The 19302-nt window shown below is 44.7% G+C and overlaps 1 protein-coding gene across 5 annotated transcripts in view; it reads left to right on the forward strand.

Annotated features, from left to right (window-relative positions):
• The window catches only part of LOC125746642 (tenascin-like), a 42765-nt gene extending 24152 nt beyond the window's left edge, over nucleotides 1–18613 (forward strand). For 2 of the 5 annotated variants that reach the window (XM_049020863.1, XM_049020864.1), the window contains 17 exons: nucleotides 654–932; nucleotides 3457–3729; nucleotides 4356–4628; nucleotides 5783–6055; nucleotides 7797–8084; nucleotides 9596–9868; nucleotides 10718–10840; nucleotides 12463–12606; nucleotides 12745–12864; nucleotides 12967–13110; nucleotides 13201–13331; nucleotides 13970–14102; nucleotides 14405–14556; nucleotides 15290–15386; nucleotides 15477–15638; nucleotides 16674–16837; nucleotides 17259–18613. In XM_049020863.1, the coding sequence (XP_048876820.1) occupies nucleotides 654–932; nucleotides 3457–3729; nucleotides 4356–4628; nucleotides 5783–6055; nucleotides 7797–8084; nucleotides 9596–9868; nucleotides 10718–10840; nucleotides 12463–12606; nucleotides 12745–12864; nucleotides 12967–13110; nucleotides 13201–13331; nucleotides 13970–14102; nucleotides 14405–14556; nucleotides 15290–15386; nucleotides 15477–15638; nucleotides 16674–16837; nucleotides 17259–17369 (3140 nt within the window). In that variant the 3' untranslated portion in view covers nucleotides 17370–18613. The remainder of the gene's footprint in view (nucleotides 1–653; nucleotides 933–3456; nucleotides 3730–4355; nucleotides 4629–5782; nucleotides 6056–7796; nucleotides 8085–9595; nucleotides 9869–10717; nucleotides 10841–12462; nucleotides 12607–12744; nucleotides 12865–12966; nucleotides 13111–13200; nucleotides 13332–13969; nucleotides 14103–14404; nucleotides 14557–15289; nucleotides 15387–15476; nucleotides 15639–16673; nucleotides 16838–17258) is intronic. The other 3 variants (XM_049020865.1, XM_049020867.1, XM_049020868.1) reach the window with 3 other exon arrangements.
• The last annotated feature ends 689 nt before the right edge of the window (nucleotides 18614–19302 follow it).

Here is a 19302-nt window from a genome sequence, read left to right on the forward strand (position 1 = left end):
ACCACAAACTATCATGTCCACTAGCTGTAACATTAACCTCCAAAGCCAGTGGTGATTCTAGCTCCACAAACAGTCCATTCAGTCCCCAGATATCACAAGCAAAAGCTGACTTGGATTGCTAAAGAACTTCTGCACACACCAGGACCACAACCATCGCTCATGATGCAACACACGCCGGCATTACTGGTGAAAATCGGAGATCATTTCTATGCAGCCTAAGATCTGCATGTTCATGTAAAATATCTACACACGATCACTGGCATAAAGAAATGTTCATTCTCAAAACTATTTTCCCACCAAGTATCTTACTGTAATATCATGTCACTGTTTTTTTTTTGTATTTGTTGTATATTATATCGTACCTTGTTTACCTTTCTGAAGGAATCGAGGTGACATCATTGCCTGAATGCATGGGATACATGAATATATTCAAATTTGATCAATGCATTTTCTCTTGACATCTGCTCGTGCATGCCTTGGCTTGTCTTAAAAAAAATCATCACAGTTAAAAATGCTCATTTGTTGAAAGTGATGTTGATTTTCTTGGGGGAAGACCAATAGAAACACTGCACTGAGGTTCTGAAGCTGAACCCTGCAGATGTAAAGTCATCCCCTGCTGCTTAGATACATTTCCGGTCTGTTTTGCCAACCAGAGGAGGCGGAGCCCCGAGTGGTGAACCTCACTGTGTCTGACGTGCTGTGGAACAGCTTCCGCGTGTCCTGGGACACATCAGACGAGGTAGCCTTCAGTGGCTTTCTGATTGAGGTTGCAGATTCAGATGGTTGGGCCAACAGCCAGAACCACACACTCTCCGGTGACGCCCGGAGTGTGGGCATCGCTCAGCTGAGCCCCAACTCTTCGTATGTGGTTTCAGTGCGTGGGTTCCACCGGGGGTTGCTCTTAGAGACGGCCCTTGCCGAAGTCACCACAGGTATTTCTCTCTTCATGTCTCCTTCTCACACTTCTCCCCCCTGCCCCATGGTTTCTCGCCACACGTCATCGGAACAGAGTTTTTATTCTGTTCAGTGGAGACCTCTTTCACGTCCCACGTCAGTCTGTTCAGCATGAAGCATGAGCAAATGAAGAGAACAAAACTGCAATGCGTCGAATCACTTCCCATCGTTGCCATTTTAACAACCATCTTGTGTACTTGCCTTGGCACCTCCCACCCCCTCAACAACCTGTCTGTATGGTTCCCGCCCAATACTAGATCACACAACACCAGTTTGGGCTTCTTGCATCCACCAAACCAAACCACATCTGTTGACGTCATTCCATCTTAATGCGTAGTAAATAAACCAGGTAGACCATAGATTTGCATGCATGAGCATATCTTAACCATGAGATAAGCATAATCTAGAACTATTTTTCCTGTTTGCTAATTGTGCGTAAACAGTTGTGTCTCTTGATTAATGCTCACGTGCTTGTGCTTCACCCTCAGTGCCAGTTAGGTTCATAAGCTGGTGTTAGTTCCCTCAGTCTTCAATCATATGTCTCCTAATGACTGTACTTATAAAGCTCTTGGTGAACCTATACATGTAGTTGAAGTAGCATTCTTTATACCATGCATCTTGACCAATTGCCTCTAGTGGACAGAACAAAAATAGACAGTAATATATACAGAAATAATTATTGCTACTGATATATTTGCCAGTGAGTGAGTTTATATATATTATTCTGACTTCTGGTCCTGGCTATGTACATCCACCGCATGTGAGCATTAGCTGAGGGCATCTGCTGTTCCCTCTTCCCTGGAGTGTGTGTCTCCCTTGCCCGCTGTGTGCTTCTCAACTTGCCCTTTGCGTTGTCATGACAATGCTTCTTTGGTGTCATCATCTGCATGCCAGCTCTAGTCACTGTGATGTGATGTCAGTCCTGGGTGGAAGAACTTCAGAAGGTTGTGTAGAACCTTTTTCTCATGAATTTCTGAACATGCAGAATTTGTTCATTAAGCCAAATTGTTTGATTCTAGAGGACATATAAAGTAAGTGTGTGTGTGTGTGTGTGTGTGTGTGTGTGTGTGAGACTTATGTATATTGACCCACACATAGTGGCACGAATCTGTTATTTTGATGTTGTGGGGACTATTCTTTCAGTCCCCACAAGGTTAAACTCAATTTTATAAAAATCTGTGACTGCATTCAAAAAACCGAAAAACACAAGAAGTCGTATATTGTGTTTGGTTAGTTAGTTAACATTAGGGCTGGGTAGGAGTGAAGGTTGTCATTGTTGGGAAAATGAATGGATGGATATGAAAGGAGCAATTAAATACTTGACTAAATTGTTTAAAAAAATATATAACATAAAATTACATCTTCCATTAAGAAGAAAGACTCATTTGCAGTGTGTCTGGCTGACTAATCTAGTCTCTTCGTGAGCCATCGGTTATCATATCACAGTGCAAACAAGCATCTACACGTCACCATTAAACTCTAACAAGTAAAGGCAGGGAAAGCTTTTCATTTTAGTAACAAACTCTTCCTTCTCCTTTGCCTTCTTCCATATTTTCTAACCTCACCCTTTGAATGTTGGCATGTGTCTTTCCTTCTCTTTTGTGCATTTTAATGCTTCACTGTTAAACCCACTATTAAAGTGGATTTTATGGAGTTATTGAAGCCCTGCTTTTTACTACAGCGTTCCCACTGCTCCAAACTGCCATCTCCGGCAAAACTGCCAGATGAAGGCAGTGAATATTAGTTATGTGTATGCGTAGTTGTATTAACCTGACAGTTTAACTAGATTATGGTTTTAATCACATTTTCTTATACAAAATAATACTCACATTGTAAACTATAAATAGTTTATAATGTCGCTTTACAAAAGGTTACAATTTAAAGAGTATTAATACCATGATCTCTGTCTGGTACTATATCGATGGCTGTACTCCTAGCTTTATCATAACCCTTGATGTTGCACAGTTCAGATGCATGTAGAATGCAGAACATTTTCTTAATGTTTTGTTGAACTACTGCTTCGACTGTGACTCCTTATAGCCTCCCTCGAAAGGAGTGTAGACTGAAAACACGTTCTTCAGAAATTATTAATTGGGGTTAGCCTTTGATAGCGCACCTTTGAGTTAGCGTTAGCTTCATTACGAAAAAAAAGGAGCTCAACTGTGAGTTTTTTGGCTTTGGCCTGACTGCTTGTATAGTGTATGACTATAATGAGTGAGTAGATGAGTGCATGATCCAGACATGACCTTGAAATGATGTCACACTTGTGAACCAGCTTGAATTGGCTAGAAGAGGTAATATTTGCAGTGGAAAATTATGTAAATCAAAGTGATACAGATAGAACACAAGTCATAAAAAAGTTAATGTAGTGTTACGTCTGCTATGATTGTCCTGGTGTGTTAAGTTATGAACCATATATATGCGAGTCTAGGCACCTTCTGTGGCTACGTATTCTTCTACTACTACTGTGTTCAAAAAGCCAATAATCATTCCTTCCTTCAGTGCCAGAGCCCGAAGTTGGCACACTGCTCGTGTCTAACGTAACGTCAGAAAGCTTCACCATTTCCTGGAATGGCACAGAGGGAATCTTTGAGGGCTTTGTCCTGGAGATCATTGATTCCAACTGGCTGTTCGAACCAATGGAGTACAACCTATCCCACAATGCACAGTCCCATGAGATCACTGGTCTGAGCCCCAGTACTGACTATGTAGCCTACCTCTATGGGGTTGTAAAGGGGGTGAGAACGCAGGCTGTCAGTGCAGTTGCGACGACAGGTACTGTTGCTCCTTCCCATTTTATAATGTCATAAATGCATTTCCTGTAATATTTTAGTCACTACTCACCATGCTTTGAATGTCATTGGTATTCTAACCTCTCCATTTCACGTCTTGTGGCATGTAGATATAATCAGGGGCATAGCTGTAAATTCTGGATCCCCAGATTAAATGTTACCTTGAGCCCCCAGCTCCACACCACTTCCCCAATACAATGATTTTATGTATTCAAGGCCTCTTGAATCCGCCAACATGTTCGTGCAAGTGTGCTGAAAGGAAGGGGAAATTAGGACAATTCCAATGGCCCCAAGCATAATTGAACGGGTCTGGTTGGGGGTCCAATATCATATGCCTGCACAGGGCGCAAAATCTGTAGCGACTTCTCTGCATCCATGTTCCTGCTGTGCTCTGGGTGAAAGCAAATATATAAGAAAATTCCTTTGGAGTGTCAAATCCATGAGTATTTGCGATACTTACTTTCGTCGTAGATCTTCCTGGTGTCCTGCACTAGGCAGTTTGAAGAGAGAAGTGCGTAGGCTGATGGAGTGAGATTACCTAAACAGAAAGCAAACAAATGGGCTATTTTGTTTTTAATGAACAAACGCTGACTGTCTTCTCCTCCATAGCTACAGAACCTCACTTGGCCAGGCTAGTTGTTTTTAACGTTACCTCAGACAGACTCTCGCTCTCCTGGCGGACGAGTGCCAAGTCCTTCGACAACTTTGTCGTGGAGGTCAGGGAGTCGGCGGTACCATCTCGGGCGATGGGCCGCACGCTCCCTGCGTCGGCCCGCTCCACGGAGATCTCAGGGCTGCGTGGGGACACGCAATATGACATCAAGCTGTATGGCAACGTCGGCGGACTCAATACGCCACCACTAACGGCTGTAGCGACCACAGGTACTTCCTGTCCACTTTCCCTCCCAGCTACATCTGTAGCTACATTCGTTTGGTTTCATCTCTGTGCTCGACCACCTTCTTAAAATGTATTTGCGACTCTGTGGGGGAATCAAAATGGAGCTACTATGATCTGGATTATGAATTATGCATGTGCCATGGCTGTGAGTTGTGAGTAAGAGGTCATAGTAACCATGCAGTAGATGTACATTTATTTGAAGATCCCCATAACCCTACCTGGATCAGTGGTTCTAAAAACAGATAAGGAAACATATCAAGGTATAACAGCCCACACAGCACACAGATAGTCAGTATCTGCCCAACACACACATGTCTAAACAATGTCGTACTCAACTGGTTTGATAACTGACAAGACGTCTATGCGGAGACAATTTCTGACTTGCAGCCAACACTAATCTGAGGTAATTACTTCACAGATACAGGTGAAAGATCAAAAAAACAAGATAGCATATTATTTCAAATTATCCACTAGCTAGATGTATGTGTGCTACGGATAGGATATAAGTTCTTCTACCCTACACTTTTGTCAGCTACATTCAGCGTTTCGTTTGTGTCCTCTGTAGAGGACATGTTTTTGTCGATATGTCTTTGCACGTATCTCTCATATTCAACATGCCATTTTATTAAGTCCTGTTGTTCCTTTAAGACGATAGTTAGGGCTTAACGACGACGTCCCATGTATGGGGGTGTGACCCTGCCAACAACCTCTTCCTGCCAAATCAATATTTTAATCAATATTCAAAAAGACCTGTGCTCCCTGGATCTTGGCAGGATACACTAAGGCACTGCACAGTGGCTCTGGGGTGGCACTGTAACCTCACACCTCCGAGGCTAGTGTTTTGAATCTGGTCTGTGTGTAGAGTTTGCATGTTCTCCCCATGTTATGCAGGGACACAATCCTGCCACAATCCAAAGATGAGCAGTTAGGCTTAAGTGGTATCTCTAAATTTCCCATAATGCACGAGCGTCTAGATGTGTGTGGACAGGGAAGGTCTGACATACCCCTGTCTGGTGCCTATGCTGCCTGGGATAAGCTCCAAGCCTAAAGGTCAGACAGCAGAACCACAACGAAAGATCAGACCTGTTTAGCAGAGTATTCATGTAAACAGGCCAACACCAACTCTTTCTCTGTTCAGAGGCTGATCCTCAGCTGGGCTCTGTAAAGGTGTCTGACATAGGCCCAGATAACTTCACCCTGTCTTGGAGCACAGTGGCAGGTCACTTTGATGGCTTCATGGTCCGGGTCAGTGACTCGGAGCAGCTGTACGATGCCCTGGAGCTTTGGCTCCCTGGGGGGGCTCGGCACGGCAGCATCGCGGGCCTGGTGGACGCCACCCCTTACGACATCGAGCTGTACGGCATCTCCCACGGGCTTCGCACCCCCTCGCTCACCACCCATGCCGTCACAGGTACCCCCCCCCCCACCCCCACCATTTATACCTGCCCCATCAGACAGTGCAGGAAGCATTCATTTGGGGATTTGATTAATCTTCCCCGTGACTCGGCACTGCCACCTACTGGTCAGATTATTTCTAGCTTTTATAGCGGATTAAGCTATAAAAGCAGCACGCTTGAATGATATCCAGACTGCCATGCGACCGCCTCTTCTTAAGGGAGCTCTTTCAGGCACCCCCCGAACACCTCTGCATGCCCTTGCCTGCTTTCTGACATTTTCCCTTGCCCCGGAGTAACCACAGTAACGACAGCGACAGACTAAAAACCCACCAGCCCCACCTTGCATGCTGATGCTTACAGGGCAGGATGTCTGGTGAGTAACATTTGGCTCAATCCCAGTCCTTTGAAGCATTTTCCTAGCACTGCTGCTGCTGACTCCGGTCCAGTCCGTGTGCTTATTTGACCTGGGTGGGTGTCAAACAGGCCTTTGAGGTGACGTCGCATTTCAGACGACCTCCTCCTGTAGGACCGTAATCCCAATAATGCTGAAGCCTACTGAGGTAAAGGCTGCTGCGTGTCGAGAATTCCCGAGTGTGACTTTGAGCACAGCGGAGATTCTGTCCGCTTCGAATCTTGACAGTGGGAATTCTGGGCTTGGGAGTATAAAGGCGAAAAATAATTAGTATTCTGACCTGTCTTTGAGATTTGGATCAGTGTTTCTTTTGAACTTGTCTGGGGAGGAAGATCAACGGCCGGCCACTGAGATCCAGACTGAACAGTCCATCCCGATGCTCCAGGGAGACTCAGTGGGATGGCTGTTCAATTCCTTTGAACTGTGTGTCTGGATTTTTTTTCCACCCCCCCCCCCCCCCCCCGATACCACCATCCCCAGCTGTCCACCGTTTTGTCTCTTTGAAAGTGCCAGCCTGCCAACCAGTCCCCAGAATCTATCGCGTAGCACCTTTACCCGATTACATTGGCATGATTATACAGCACTTTGTCCCACTAACAGATGAATGTCTGCCTGTCATTCTGTTTGAACTCTTTGCTCGCTCACACCTGGGTTGTCCAAAGAACCTGGGTGTATTTACCTTGTTACACTGTGGTCAGAACCCAAATTTAGCACAGAGGCAGATAAGAGTATGTTTTTCACCACTGAATGTGGATTAATGGCAAAATGAACTACTGGACCATTTATCTAAAGTCTGAATATCATGCTAACCATTCATAAGCCTCCATGCATGCAATTATCAAGACTGGATTCTTCCAAGTTTGTAGCAAATACTTCCGTCTTATGCCTTGAATATCTATTCTTTAACACAACTGCTCTTCTGCTGTTCTAATTTAATATTTAATGGCTTCTAACTTCATTTCTTGTATGGAAGCTGGGTATTTAGGCTACAGAGACTGAGCCAATAGTAGATTCATACTGGAATTGATTTAGAAGCCAAAACTCTGTAATTAATTGATGGTGGTTTTACCTTGATAAAAGACAGTCCTGTTTAAAAAGTGTGTACTTCATATTGTTTGTATAAGCACTCTTACGTCATGCTGGTATGTCTTTAGGTGTTAGATATGTGCTGATGTTTAGTCTCCTGAGGAATTAAATGGAGCTTGATGGTTTGTTGGTGTAAATATTTACCAGACCATGCATTAACCTCCCATTCACAACTGTGACCCCCAAATCCTCAGTGCCCCCTTTCCTGCTGCCCTCGTAATATGTAATAACCCCCCCCCCTCCACTGTTTCCTCCAGCGGAGTTGCCCAAGGTGGAAAACCTAAATATTTCGGATGTGAGCCCGTTCGGTTTTCGGGTATCCTGGACGGCGCGGCACGCCAACCAGCCTGGCGGTTTTGACCACTTTCACTTAGTGGTGACGGACTCCGGCTGGCTTCTGGAACCTCAGGAGTTCATGGTGACGGGCAACCAGACCTCGCTGGACATCCGGGGCCTAATAACAGGCATAGGCTACGAGGTCCAGCTGACCGGGGTCACTAAGTCGGGACAGCGGTCCCGGCCCCTGACCACGGTGGCCGTGACAGGTACCATCATTCCTGACAAACAGAGGGCTCTCCACCAACGCACTGCGACATTAGAAAGGGGGCCGGCTCATAGGGGACTGAGTTGACCCCCCCCCCCCGTCAGGAAAACAGCAAACGCTGGTCAGTATCCTTATTAGTCAGGCTGCTGAATTCCTGTGATCGTTTTAGCTTCCAAACGCAACTATCTTATTTTTTAAAAAAAAAACAGAAAATGCTTAACTCTAAGGGAAATCATCCCGCGGCTGCACGTCAAAGGACCCACCGCTTCTCAGCTGAGCTGCTCCGTTTCTGTTTCTCAAACAAAAAATGGGGAGTTTCAGGGCTGGTCTTTTCACGTGGATTAGAGGTGCAGTTTACTCTGTTGCAAATGTTCAGATGTGAAACAAACACACATCTGGCATTGAATGCTTTGGTAGAGAAACCTCAACAGTACCCATCTACCCCCTTCTTCCTTGTCTTCTTCACCCATGGCCACTCTCTCCTTTTTATGTTTCACAAGAAAAATATAGGCAAGCAGCCCGTTTGCCATATTTTCAACTGTGTTTTCCAATCTCTCCATTATACGACCTCGTTTCCTGCGCTTCGTGAATTGTCGAGTTAAATAACCGAAATGAACCTCCTCTTAAATGTCATAAAGCATGTGTCTCCTTTTTAACACAATTAAACAGCGGGGCCTGCGTTTGGTTGAAAGTAGAAAACCGGCTGTCGGTCACCTCTGGCAGGACTGAAAGTTTTGTACATTCAACCAAAGTCTCCCTAACCCTTCTAGCAAAACAATGGGTAGCTGTGGTTATTTACTGTGAAGTAACGCGCAAACGTAAAGTAACGCCTTGTGGTATTGTTCATGTTTCTGAGGACACTATTGCCGTTGAACCCAAAGATGACTGAGCCGTTGCTACCTCACGGCACAATGCTGCCATCTGGGAAACACAGCGGCATCAACGAGGCATTTTCAGCATGAAATGTCAGTTGATTTAGTAATTTGCTCCGTTTTTTTGAGCCGCTACTGAATGTCAGTTGATGTGTCAGACGGATGCATGGAGTTAGAAGGTAATGAGCAAACAGAGATCCTCTCCCCCGTGGATCCTGCTTTCATGCAAAGACATGGCGATGACATCAGTGGAGCACCTGCTGCAGACTTTGTGAACATTCTGGGCCACAGGTCTTTAGCTGCAATTTAAAAACCGCATGCAATATCGCAAAATTTGCCCATTGAAACGATACAACTGCAGCAGCTCCGCTTCTGTCTCACTGTGTCTCGACTAACGCATACCCTAACTTCCGAAAGCATGGTGGAGTCCTCAAGTTTGACACGGTTCATTAATCAATGCAACCACTGTTTGTTTGGGAACGCCGAGTTTTCATTCATCTAACCGTTATAACATTCATCATCATCTTCATCATCTCCATCATCATGCTCATCACCTTCATGCAATAACGTTCAAAAATGTTTAGAAATTTTTCATGGGACCAAAAAAAAGAAAGAAAGTTGTCCCCTCCTTGTCACGCAGAGGCTGAACCTGAGGTGGAACACCTTTTTGTTTCGGACATTACCTCCGAAAGTTTTCGCCTGGCCTGGACCGCCGAAGACGACGTTTTCGACAGATTTGTGATTAAAGTGAGAGACTCGAAAAAACTTGCACACCCGAAAGAGGTCAGCGTCTCCGGCCAAGAGAGGACCAAGGTCTTAACAGGTCTCGCCGGGGGCACGGAGTACGAAATTGAGCTGTACGGGGTAACTCTGGAGCGGCGCTCCCAGCCCATAACCGGTGTCGCTAGAACAGGTATCTTTTTGGGGCTGGAAAATGGGAGTGAAGAAAAGGGAACGGCTGTTGAACCTTCATATTGCTTCATATCATTACCATTAAACTTCTTAAAAATGCATAGTGGTTTTGCTTGATTTATGTTCACTTGCTTGAAAATCAGTTGCATGTGTGTGACCAAAGTCATACTGTTATCAATCCACAATAAACTACGCGTACATATATTGGGCATAGTCATATTTTACCCATAAGTGACGGGGTGTCATTAATTTGTATTTTGTTTGTTTGTAGCACGAAGGGTTTTGCATCAGTCGCTACTGTGTCGTTGCATTCATCTGAAGGACTTGTTGACTTTATTTCTCTATCCGCATGCTATTGACTTGTGCTAATGGAGTGTTTCTGTGCATTCGCATAAATTCCATTTGTCCTGCATTGTCCAAGGAACATAGTTTGTTTTGACTGCTCTTTGGTTGCCTGATTGGGTAAGATGACATCTTTGATAGCAGCATGACATTATCTCTCAGTAGCAACAGCTGTAGTCTAGATGAAGTCCAGCAACTTCCCCATCTTTTTTTGCATTGTGTTTTTTCTGTGGCCTTGCTATAATCACCGTCTTCTTAGCATTTTGTTTTGTGGTTGTTGCTGCTCCGGACCTAAAAACTAACCCCAGTCCAAAGTCGCCCTCAGACGTGTTCGGTTATGTTGCTCTGTATTTTGTTAATGTGTTATGGTTTGTGTGGTATTCAGAAAATCACACAGCTAAGCGAAAACCTGTCTGGAGAAACCAATATTGATGGACATCCACGTTCAAAATCACCATTATCTATTCTGATTTTGCCATATTTTTGTGTCCCCCCCCACGCACAACAGCCCTTAACTCCCCCATGGGCATCAGGTTTTCCGATATCACCGACACCTCCACCACCGTCCACTGGACTAAGCTCCGCACTCCTGTGGACAGTTACCGGGTCACCTACGTGCCGATCCAAGGAGGTAAGTATGCTAAATTTCACACAGCAACTCAGTGCTTGTGGGCATCCTGCTTTCTTTAAGCTGTTTGACAGTCTTGGCTTGACTTGTCAGCAGACTGAGAATCTCTCCATTTTTAAGTATAGTCTCAGGCAGTGTTTCTCAATCCTGTCCCTGCGGATCCACAGACAGGCTGCGTATTTGCATGCGGGAGCTTGGAGGGAGCAGAAATGTGGACTGTCTGGCAGGGAGCTTGGAGGGAGCAGAAATGTGGACCGACTGTGGGTCCCCAAAGACTCGATTGGGAAACACTGGTCTCAGGGATTACTATTTGTACTTCTTGGGTCAGTTGCTGCTGTCTGAAAGACGAGATCCACAGATGTGTCCACTGGTCTGTGCCAGGAGACCCATTACGTAACCCTATTCATCTCCAGGGCTGTCTCATACATAGGATATAATTTTAAAATTGGCCCTGAGAAGCCTAGATTTCTCTCAGCTTTTTCGGTTAACACAAAAAAATAGCATCCTTTCCATCCACTGTCCTATGGATCATTCTGTCCATAGGTAACACGCGATGGAAGGGCAGTCCATCACAGGGCATGTGCACATGGACTATTAACAGACACAAATCGGATTTAAAAGTCAATATTCATTATCGGCCATTGCATCGGGAGCATTGGAATCCTTATTTCCTCAGCAACACTGAGATACAAAAGACTAAATAAGACAGTGTTAAGCTGGAAGGAATGTAGAAGGAATGTATATAGTTATTCTAATAAAATATTAAAATTTTCTAAAATGGACTTTATTTTTGTTCCATTTGCTTTCATTTTCAATTTCACTGGATGTTTGGCGCAGTTCAAAGCCTGCCCTCTAGTGGTGTCTAGCAATAATCGCCAGTGTCACTGCATTTCTAAGCTGTGGAAAAAATGAAGAGACCACTCTGTTTTAAAACAAATCTGCGTTTTTAAATCCTGGTTTAATCTTTGTTCTGCTGGCAGCAGTCTACACCGAGCAGCAGGTTGCTTCCAGGTTCAATATTAAGGCAGTAATACGCAAGAATAAGGTGAAGCAGGAGACACTGGGAATGACCAGAAACCAGTCAGGTAGAGGGTGGAAGTGACTTTCTAATGGCAGAGAGACACTATTAACTCATCGGACAGTTTCTCATGAATCAGTGGATGACATCAAGTGACCTTCAACAGGAACGGGAAACATTAAGTGCAGGTGTGAAGTGCACTGCTAGGACAGTGTGTATCAGGCTCCTAGAAGCAGGACTGAAGTCCCATGAAGCAAAGAATCCCTTAATCAATGAGAAGCAGGGAAGAGTCAGGCTGGAGTTTACAAAGATATTATAGTTTACACAGGCATATACGCATAAATTATGAAATGTGCGAAATAAAAAATTACTGTGTGGGTCTCAATTTCTTCCCCAGCAGCATTTCCAGTGAATACAATTTTTAGTCAGAATACTTCTATAAATTTGAAATGAATCTACACAAAAATATGATGCATTTCAGTAAATTCCTTGCTGATGAATCCTTATTAACTATATTCGTGAAAAGACAGAAACTATGCAGTTTGAGTTAACTTGCAAAAATTGTTGATAGCTCAACCAAATCGCAAACTCGCTGACCTGTACTCAGGACCCCCAAGGGTCGTGATGGCAGATGGGACAGAATCCAAAGCTGAGCTTCCAAACCTGAGCCCTGGGGTGGCCTACCAGGTCCACGTGGTCGCCATTAAGGGCTTTGAGGAGAGCGAGCCCAGAACAGACACATTTACTGCAGGTGGGTCTGCCAAACGCATGCTGATCCTGACACACATCAACGATATATTTCAACATGTCAGCGACAGTGGGGCTGCCCTCTGCTTCCTGTACTGCATAATCATCTTTTGTGGGGGGAAAATTTGCATTTCCCCTCCAGCCCTGGACAAGCCGCGAGGCGTGACCGCCGTCAACGTGACCGACACCCAGGCCTTGCTGCTCTGGCAGCCAGCCGCGGCCACCGTCGACAGCTACATCATCACCTACAGCACGGGCACAGGTACAGGAAACGGAGGGGGATTCTGGGTAGTTTGAGGGCAGTCCTTGGAAGGAGGGTGTTGCCTTTGGGGTTTCTGAGCAGAGAGCCCTGTTATGCATTCAGAGCCCCCTACGGTGGAGCAGGTGTCCGGGAACACGGTGGAGTTCGAGATGACCTCTCTGAAGCCAGGCACGACCTACTCCGTCAGTGTGAAGGCGATAAGGGGAGGGCAGAGGAGTGAGCCCAGCGACACGGACTTCACCACCGGCGAGTATCACGCCTGCCGTTTCCACTTCAGCAATAATTTACCGCTTGTCCGAGAGGTGGGCTGCGTGTTAACTCCTCCCTCTGTTCCAGATGTGGATGCCCCCCGCGACCTGACCGTCACTAACGTCCAGGGTGACCACGCCACCCTCACCTGGAAACCCCCTCGCACCCATATCAACGGCTACATCCTGAGCTACGGGTCAGCCAACGACACCATGAGGGTCAGTGCCGTTGCGTACCCACTGCCCTGCTTACTGCAGATTCTGTATGGAAATGTTGACCTTCTGTGAGAAGGACATCTAACTATGCAGGTCAATTGTCAATCATTAGTATTTACACATTGATAATTACATCTTAAAATCTACTGAGGGGGTGGCAAGGTGGTGCAGTGGTTAGCACTTGTCTCACACCTCTCACACTAGGGTTTGAGTCTCTGCACTAGCTCTACGTGTGTGGAGTTTGCCTTTTCACTGTGGGGTTTCTTCTGAGTTATCTGGTTCAGTACAATCTAAAAACATATTAAGGTCAAATGGAGTTGCCCTGCATAGAACACGCAGGTATAGAAAATTATCAGATGAAAGTCAAATACTGAAACTGTGTCGTCCTTCTATACAATCACATATAAAATAGTAGCACCCATAAGTCTGCCTGGGATTTGAACATATACACTACTGGTCGCAAATCAGAAAAAGCATGAAGACCCTCTGCCAATAGTTTAGTTTTATCAACAGCCCATCTACAAAGTCCTGAGATCCAAAGTAACACTGGTTGACAGCAGCCTCTTTGTTCACGCCCGTCTTCTACAAAACACCGGCTGATAGGTTTGACACCCATTCTGTTTTGCTTCTTGTCTGTCCAGGAAGTGGCCCTGAACCCTGCAGCCACCTCGTATGAGTTGAGTGCCTTGATCCCTGGCACAACATACACAGTCAGACTGCGGGCCACTGCTGGGCCAAAGACAAGCCAGCCCATCCAGGTTCTCTTCAGCACCAGTGAGTTATTACAGATTCCTCCCTTCCTTCTTCTCCCATTGACAGCCTCCTTCCTTCTGTTGGGCTTCCTTGATCCTATTCTCCTTTTGACTGTCCTGTTCTTTCTCTCTATCCCAGTGTCTTCCAACTCAATCCTTGGGGACCTGTGGACTACATTTTTGCTCCTGGGAGGGAGCAAAAATGTGGACTGTCTGGGAGGGAGCAAAAATGTGGACCATCTGCGGGTCCCCGAGGACCAGAGTGGGAAACAGCGCTCTATGCTATGACATTAACCTTCATCCGCTGTGTATGTGTGTGTGTAGTTGGCATGCTGTACCCACTTCCGAAGGACTGCTCACAAACACTGCTCAACGGAGACACCACCTCTGACCTCTACACCATCTACATGGGCGGAGAAGGGAGCCAACCAGCTCAGGTCTTCTGCGATATGGTCACAGATGGAGGTGGATGGATTGTGAGTCACCAGCTGGTCTGTTACTAACAGAATACAGTATGATTCTAAAAGGTTTTTTCTTCTTTAAATCCGATAAGGTTCCTCTCACTTCAAACAGAATTCAAACACTCATGCTGTTGCAGTGTTCAGATGTTTAAGGTTAAACGGTCGACAGCTACAGGCCCCTGAAACGCATCACGTGAAAAGAGCAGCCTTTAATCTGACCAGCGCTGATAGTACCTGCCACAGGCAGCTGCCTGGATTTGAGATTCTGTATGTAAATGTACATCACTTGGACTGCTTGACGCCAGCCTGCTTTGCCAGTAAAAGAGGTGATTCATATGCAAAGCAGCTATGAAATGCTGTGACAGTACAACAAGCCGCACTGTTAGCAGGAAACATTCATTCATTACACAGGGTGACAGCATCCTGTTTTTTAAAAAACTGCAAAATTCAAGTTTATATATTAAATACTTGTGACAGGTGTCTTACCTAGTGACACCAGAAACTGACGTTTGATTAAATTCGTTATTCCATTGTTACAATGGATATATTATAATCTGGTTAATGTTGAGATTATGGGGACCACATTCTGGTAAATACATTTCACAACAGGTTAGCTGTTAAATGCACGTCATTTATCAGCAACTGCTGAAGCCTGACATGACTCAGCATTAAATAATTTTGGCTGAGCTCCCCAACGGCACATAGAAGTGACACAGAAGCTCACCGTCAGACCTTCCCCCATTTGCAGGTGTTCCTCCGACGTCAGAATGGTAAACTGAACTTCTTCAGGAATTGGAAGAACTACACAGCAGGCTTTGGGAACATCGACGACGAGTTCTGGCTTGGTGAGTTCCTGGGCCGCACCCGATGCCGGAATGTTCCCTCCCACTCCGCCACGCTAAATGTTCCTCTGTGTGACGTCCTGTGTCTTCCAGGCCTCGCCAACCTCCACAAGATCACGACGAGCGGGAAGTATGAGCTCCTCGTCGAGCTGCGCGACCAAGGCGAGAGTGCCTACGCCCTCTATGACGACTTCAGCGTGTCCGATCCCCGCAGCCGCTTCAAAATCCAAGTGGGCAGCTACAGTGGCACAGCTGGTACGCATGCGGACCCCAACCGCCTAGCCCGGGATGGGATGTTCATTCTGTTGAACCTTAATGTTGACCAATGGTCCTTTAGTGGCTGATCTTCATCTAAACCATTCATTTACACATCCATCTTTATTAAGGATTGAAATAACAACTCTCTGGTTGGTTTTCTGGGTATTTCTCAATTTTATCCCAAAATCACAAATTGGAAAGAAAGATAATATATCCACAGGCAAGCATAACCGTCCTTAACAGCCAGCATCAGCACTGGTAATATTTATGAAATCATGATCCATTATCAGTAGCTATGTATAATAGCAAACCATACACAGACCCCAGGTATAACATGGTTTTTGTGTACATACATATGGTACAGATTGATTCATAAATTACCCAAAGTACAACATTACCAACATTAAAAACAGTAATATTAAAGTACATTATTATACAATACTGTACTCTCTCTCACACACTCTCTCTCTCGAATGAAAGGGATTCTGACGTTTTAGACTAATTCTCAAGACATGATGGAAAAAAACTGCATGAATCAAGGGATGACAGAACAATGAAAATCATGGTTTTTATACCACTCAAAGGACAAAGGAACAATTAAACACTTATTGTTACACATTTCATAAAGGAAAAATATTGCATCATGTATACCTATCATGTACCTTCACCATGTTTCAGCCTGTTCTCACCTGGCGTGCAGTTTGAAACTTATGAACTGTTTGTTTCTGGAATTTTTCAATTTTGTCTCGGACCGCGGGAAATCATGGATACAGGGGTCCCGCTGTAGTCAAGACTGCTGCCCCACCTGAGGCAGCACAGATTAACTATATCTTAGGTGGGTTCAGGCTATTGCTGGGACTTGAGACAAGGGGAATAAATGGGGAATCGCCGATTGCAGGGACAGGGATACACAAACGGAGTCACCAGGCCCATACGCACTCTGCTGTCTACTCTTATGTGTCTCAATTGTCCCAATCTGAGATTTGGATGGTAAGTCCTCTGTCTCCTATCCCTCGTCCCCAACGCCTACAGGTGACTCCTTGTCCTATCACCATGGCCGCCCCTTCTCCACCTATGACAACGACAATGACATCGCCGTCACCAACTGTGCCCTGTCCTACAAGGGTGCTTTCTGGTACAAGAACTGCCACAGGGTCAACCTCATGGGCAGATACGGGGACAACAGTCACAGCAAGGTGAGAAGCCCTCAGACATCCGATTCCCCTCTGTAGGCAACCTGGCGGCCATCCAGATTAACATGTGACACTCGGCTCTGCCGGTAATGATAGTAACGGTCAATAACGGTAGAGCTAACTACTCATCCATCCATCCATCCATACATGTAAAATCCACTTTAACCGTGATCCAGAACTTGTGCTGGGAAACATAAGGGGGAGAGTAAACACTGGACAAGATCCCAATGTGTTAAAGACTAATTATTAATTATAATGTGACCCCTTTAACCATGGCACCTAAGCCTGGGGTACTCCCAGGGATACCAGTCTGAAGAATGTAGATTATTATACAACATTATACAATATATCATTTTTAACAATCTACTGTGCAACTTTTCATGTGTGTTTTACAGATTTGCACGTTTCATTTTGTTTCTCCCAGGGTGTGAACTGGTACCACTGGAAAGGCCACGAGCATTCGATAGAGTTTGCCGAGATGAAAATCCGGCCCATCAATTTCAGAAACCTAGAAGGCCGAAGGAAGAGATCATAGGGTGTCCGCCTCGACCCCCCCGCATTCCTACATCGAGCCCCCTCCCCCATGACCTCAGCCACTGCCAGGAGCTCGACACTCACTTTTGGACACCTTCCTCTTAAATGACCCATGTCCTTAAACCACCCCCCCTACCCATAAAGGGACAATGTCAACAGGAAAGAAGATGTCTGTATTATCACAAGCACACTCTGTTTGGAATTCCAGCACACAGACAGCAAAAAAAAGGAGAAAATCTTTGGGGCAAATCGTGAAGAATTCTGTAGGCTGTCAGACTCTGGATATGACAAGCTGTCATGAGTATTTACCTATTTCGTTTGGTTTGCCATCGTTGTTATACTACACAGAACAACTCTGCTTACTTTAGTTTTAGTTTGGCTGTATTACAGGTCCTTCAGACAAACGTCTGCTTGTCTTATTTTATCCGATTCAGTTCCTTCCCGTTACCCCTCCATCCCAGATCCTCTCCTGGGTTCTCTATGGATGATTATGGAAGAATTTTTTTTCCTTTAAAAAAAATGATTTTCATGGAGATTTATTGGTGTAATTTTGCTTGAGTTCAAGCTGTATTGAACGCGGGAAGCCTTGATGAAAAGGGGCCATTTTCCCCGCAGTCGTCTGAGTTTTAAGGGGTCAGTTTTTTATTTTGTCGTTCATTCCTCCCTCCTGCCTCATTCCCTCTTTTTTATGTGAAACCACATGACTAAGCAGCTTTAGAAAGGCAACAGAACAGTCATTGGCTGAGGTCTGGAGCTTGTGCAGTTGCGTGATGCTCCATGAAGTCCTACAAATACCGCCCCCCCCCCCCCCCCCCAAAAAAAAAAAAAAAGAAAAAAAACTCCTTTCTTTGTTCATACTTTGTTTCTGTCACAGAAATTCTAGGCAGGGCCTCCTACTCAATAATATATTACGTTTTCAGAATTGTACATGTTTTCGTTGTTTCTCTTTAAAAATTGTAGAGAAGTCGTCTTTGAGGAGAAAGTATGAGTTCTGAAAATTGAAATGTGTCGCGTGCATTAAGAGTAACATATGACGGCAAAAATAAGCCAGTCCTGTTGCATGACAAAAACACCCCAATTGGAAAATGAAGGGAAAAAAATTAAATTAAAAGAATAAGAGACGTCCCATTACAGGCTGCACCAGTAAAACTAAACCGCAGCTATGTAAATTACTTAATTGACTTTTTTTAATGAATGAAAAATGACTTTGTAGCCCTAATTATAATAAATAAAACTTTTTAACAACTTGGTTTGAAAAGTTCTTCTTAACTGCTGCTTTGCAGTAATGAAAGGCTTCAGTGGTCATTTACTGTACGAATACGAATGACTGAAGCAGTGACTCATGCTTTATGCACGTATATAGCTAATTCAGTGTGAAATAAGATTGCATTTTGTACCAATGAACTTGTATATACTTACAGTACATAAAGTATTTGCATGCAACATTTCGAAGATGACTTAAAAACTGTAAACAAATGTGTGTGTTACCCTGAGTATTTTTATCCCTTTTGTTTTGTATGTGTGGTGAAACCAATTACTTACTCATAAAATCGGCTTGTAGCTAATACATGCAACAGCCTGCATACTGATCCTGTCACACAAACACCAAAACTTTATCTTTGAGCAGCGCAATGGGGAAAACTTGCGATGACGTCAAGCTTGTTAATTCGCTGCTTTTCGAGTTTCCTGGTTTTGTATCCCGGAGCATATTCGCATGGTCTAATTCCCAGAATTGCCCTGCGCATTACTAACGACTTCCTAAGTAAGTCCACCAGGTGGTGCAATTTACAACTAGCCGAGTAATACGCAATACGGTCCCGTTACGTGACTCCACTTGTATTACAGGTCATATGCCATTTTTATTTTGACAGTAATGATTTAATTGTTCATTTACTTTGGCATAAATTTGCTTACATAGCAGGCAGATCCCAACC

Source organism: Brienomyrus brachyistius, chromosome 7 (assembly GCF_023856365.1).
Source record: "Brienomyrus brachyistius isolate T26 chromosome 7, BBRACH_0.4, whole genome shotgun sequence".
In the NCBI taxonomy this organism is placed as follows: domain Eukaryota; kingdom Metazoa; phylum Chordata; class Actinopteri; order Osteoglossiformes; family Mormyridae; genus Brienomyrus; species Brienomyrus brachyistius.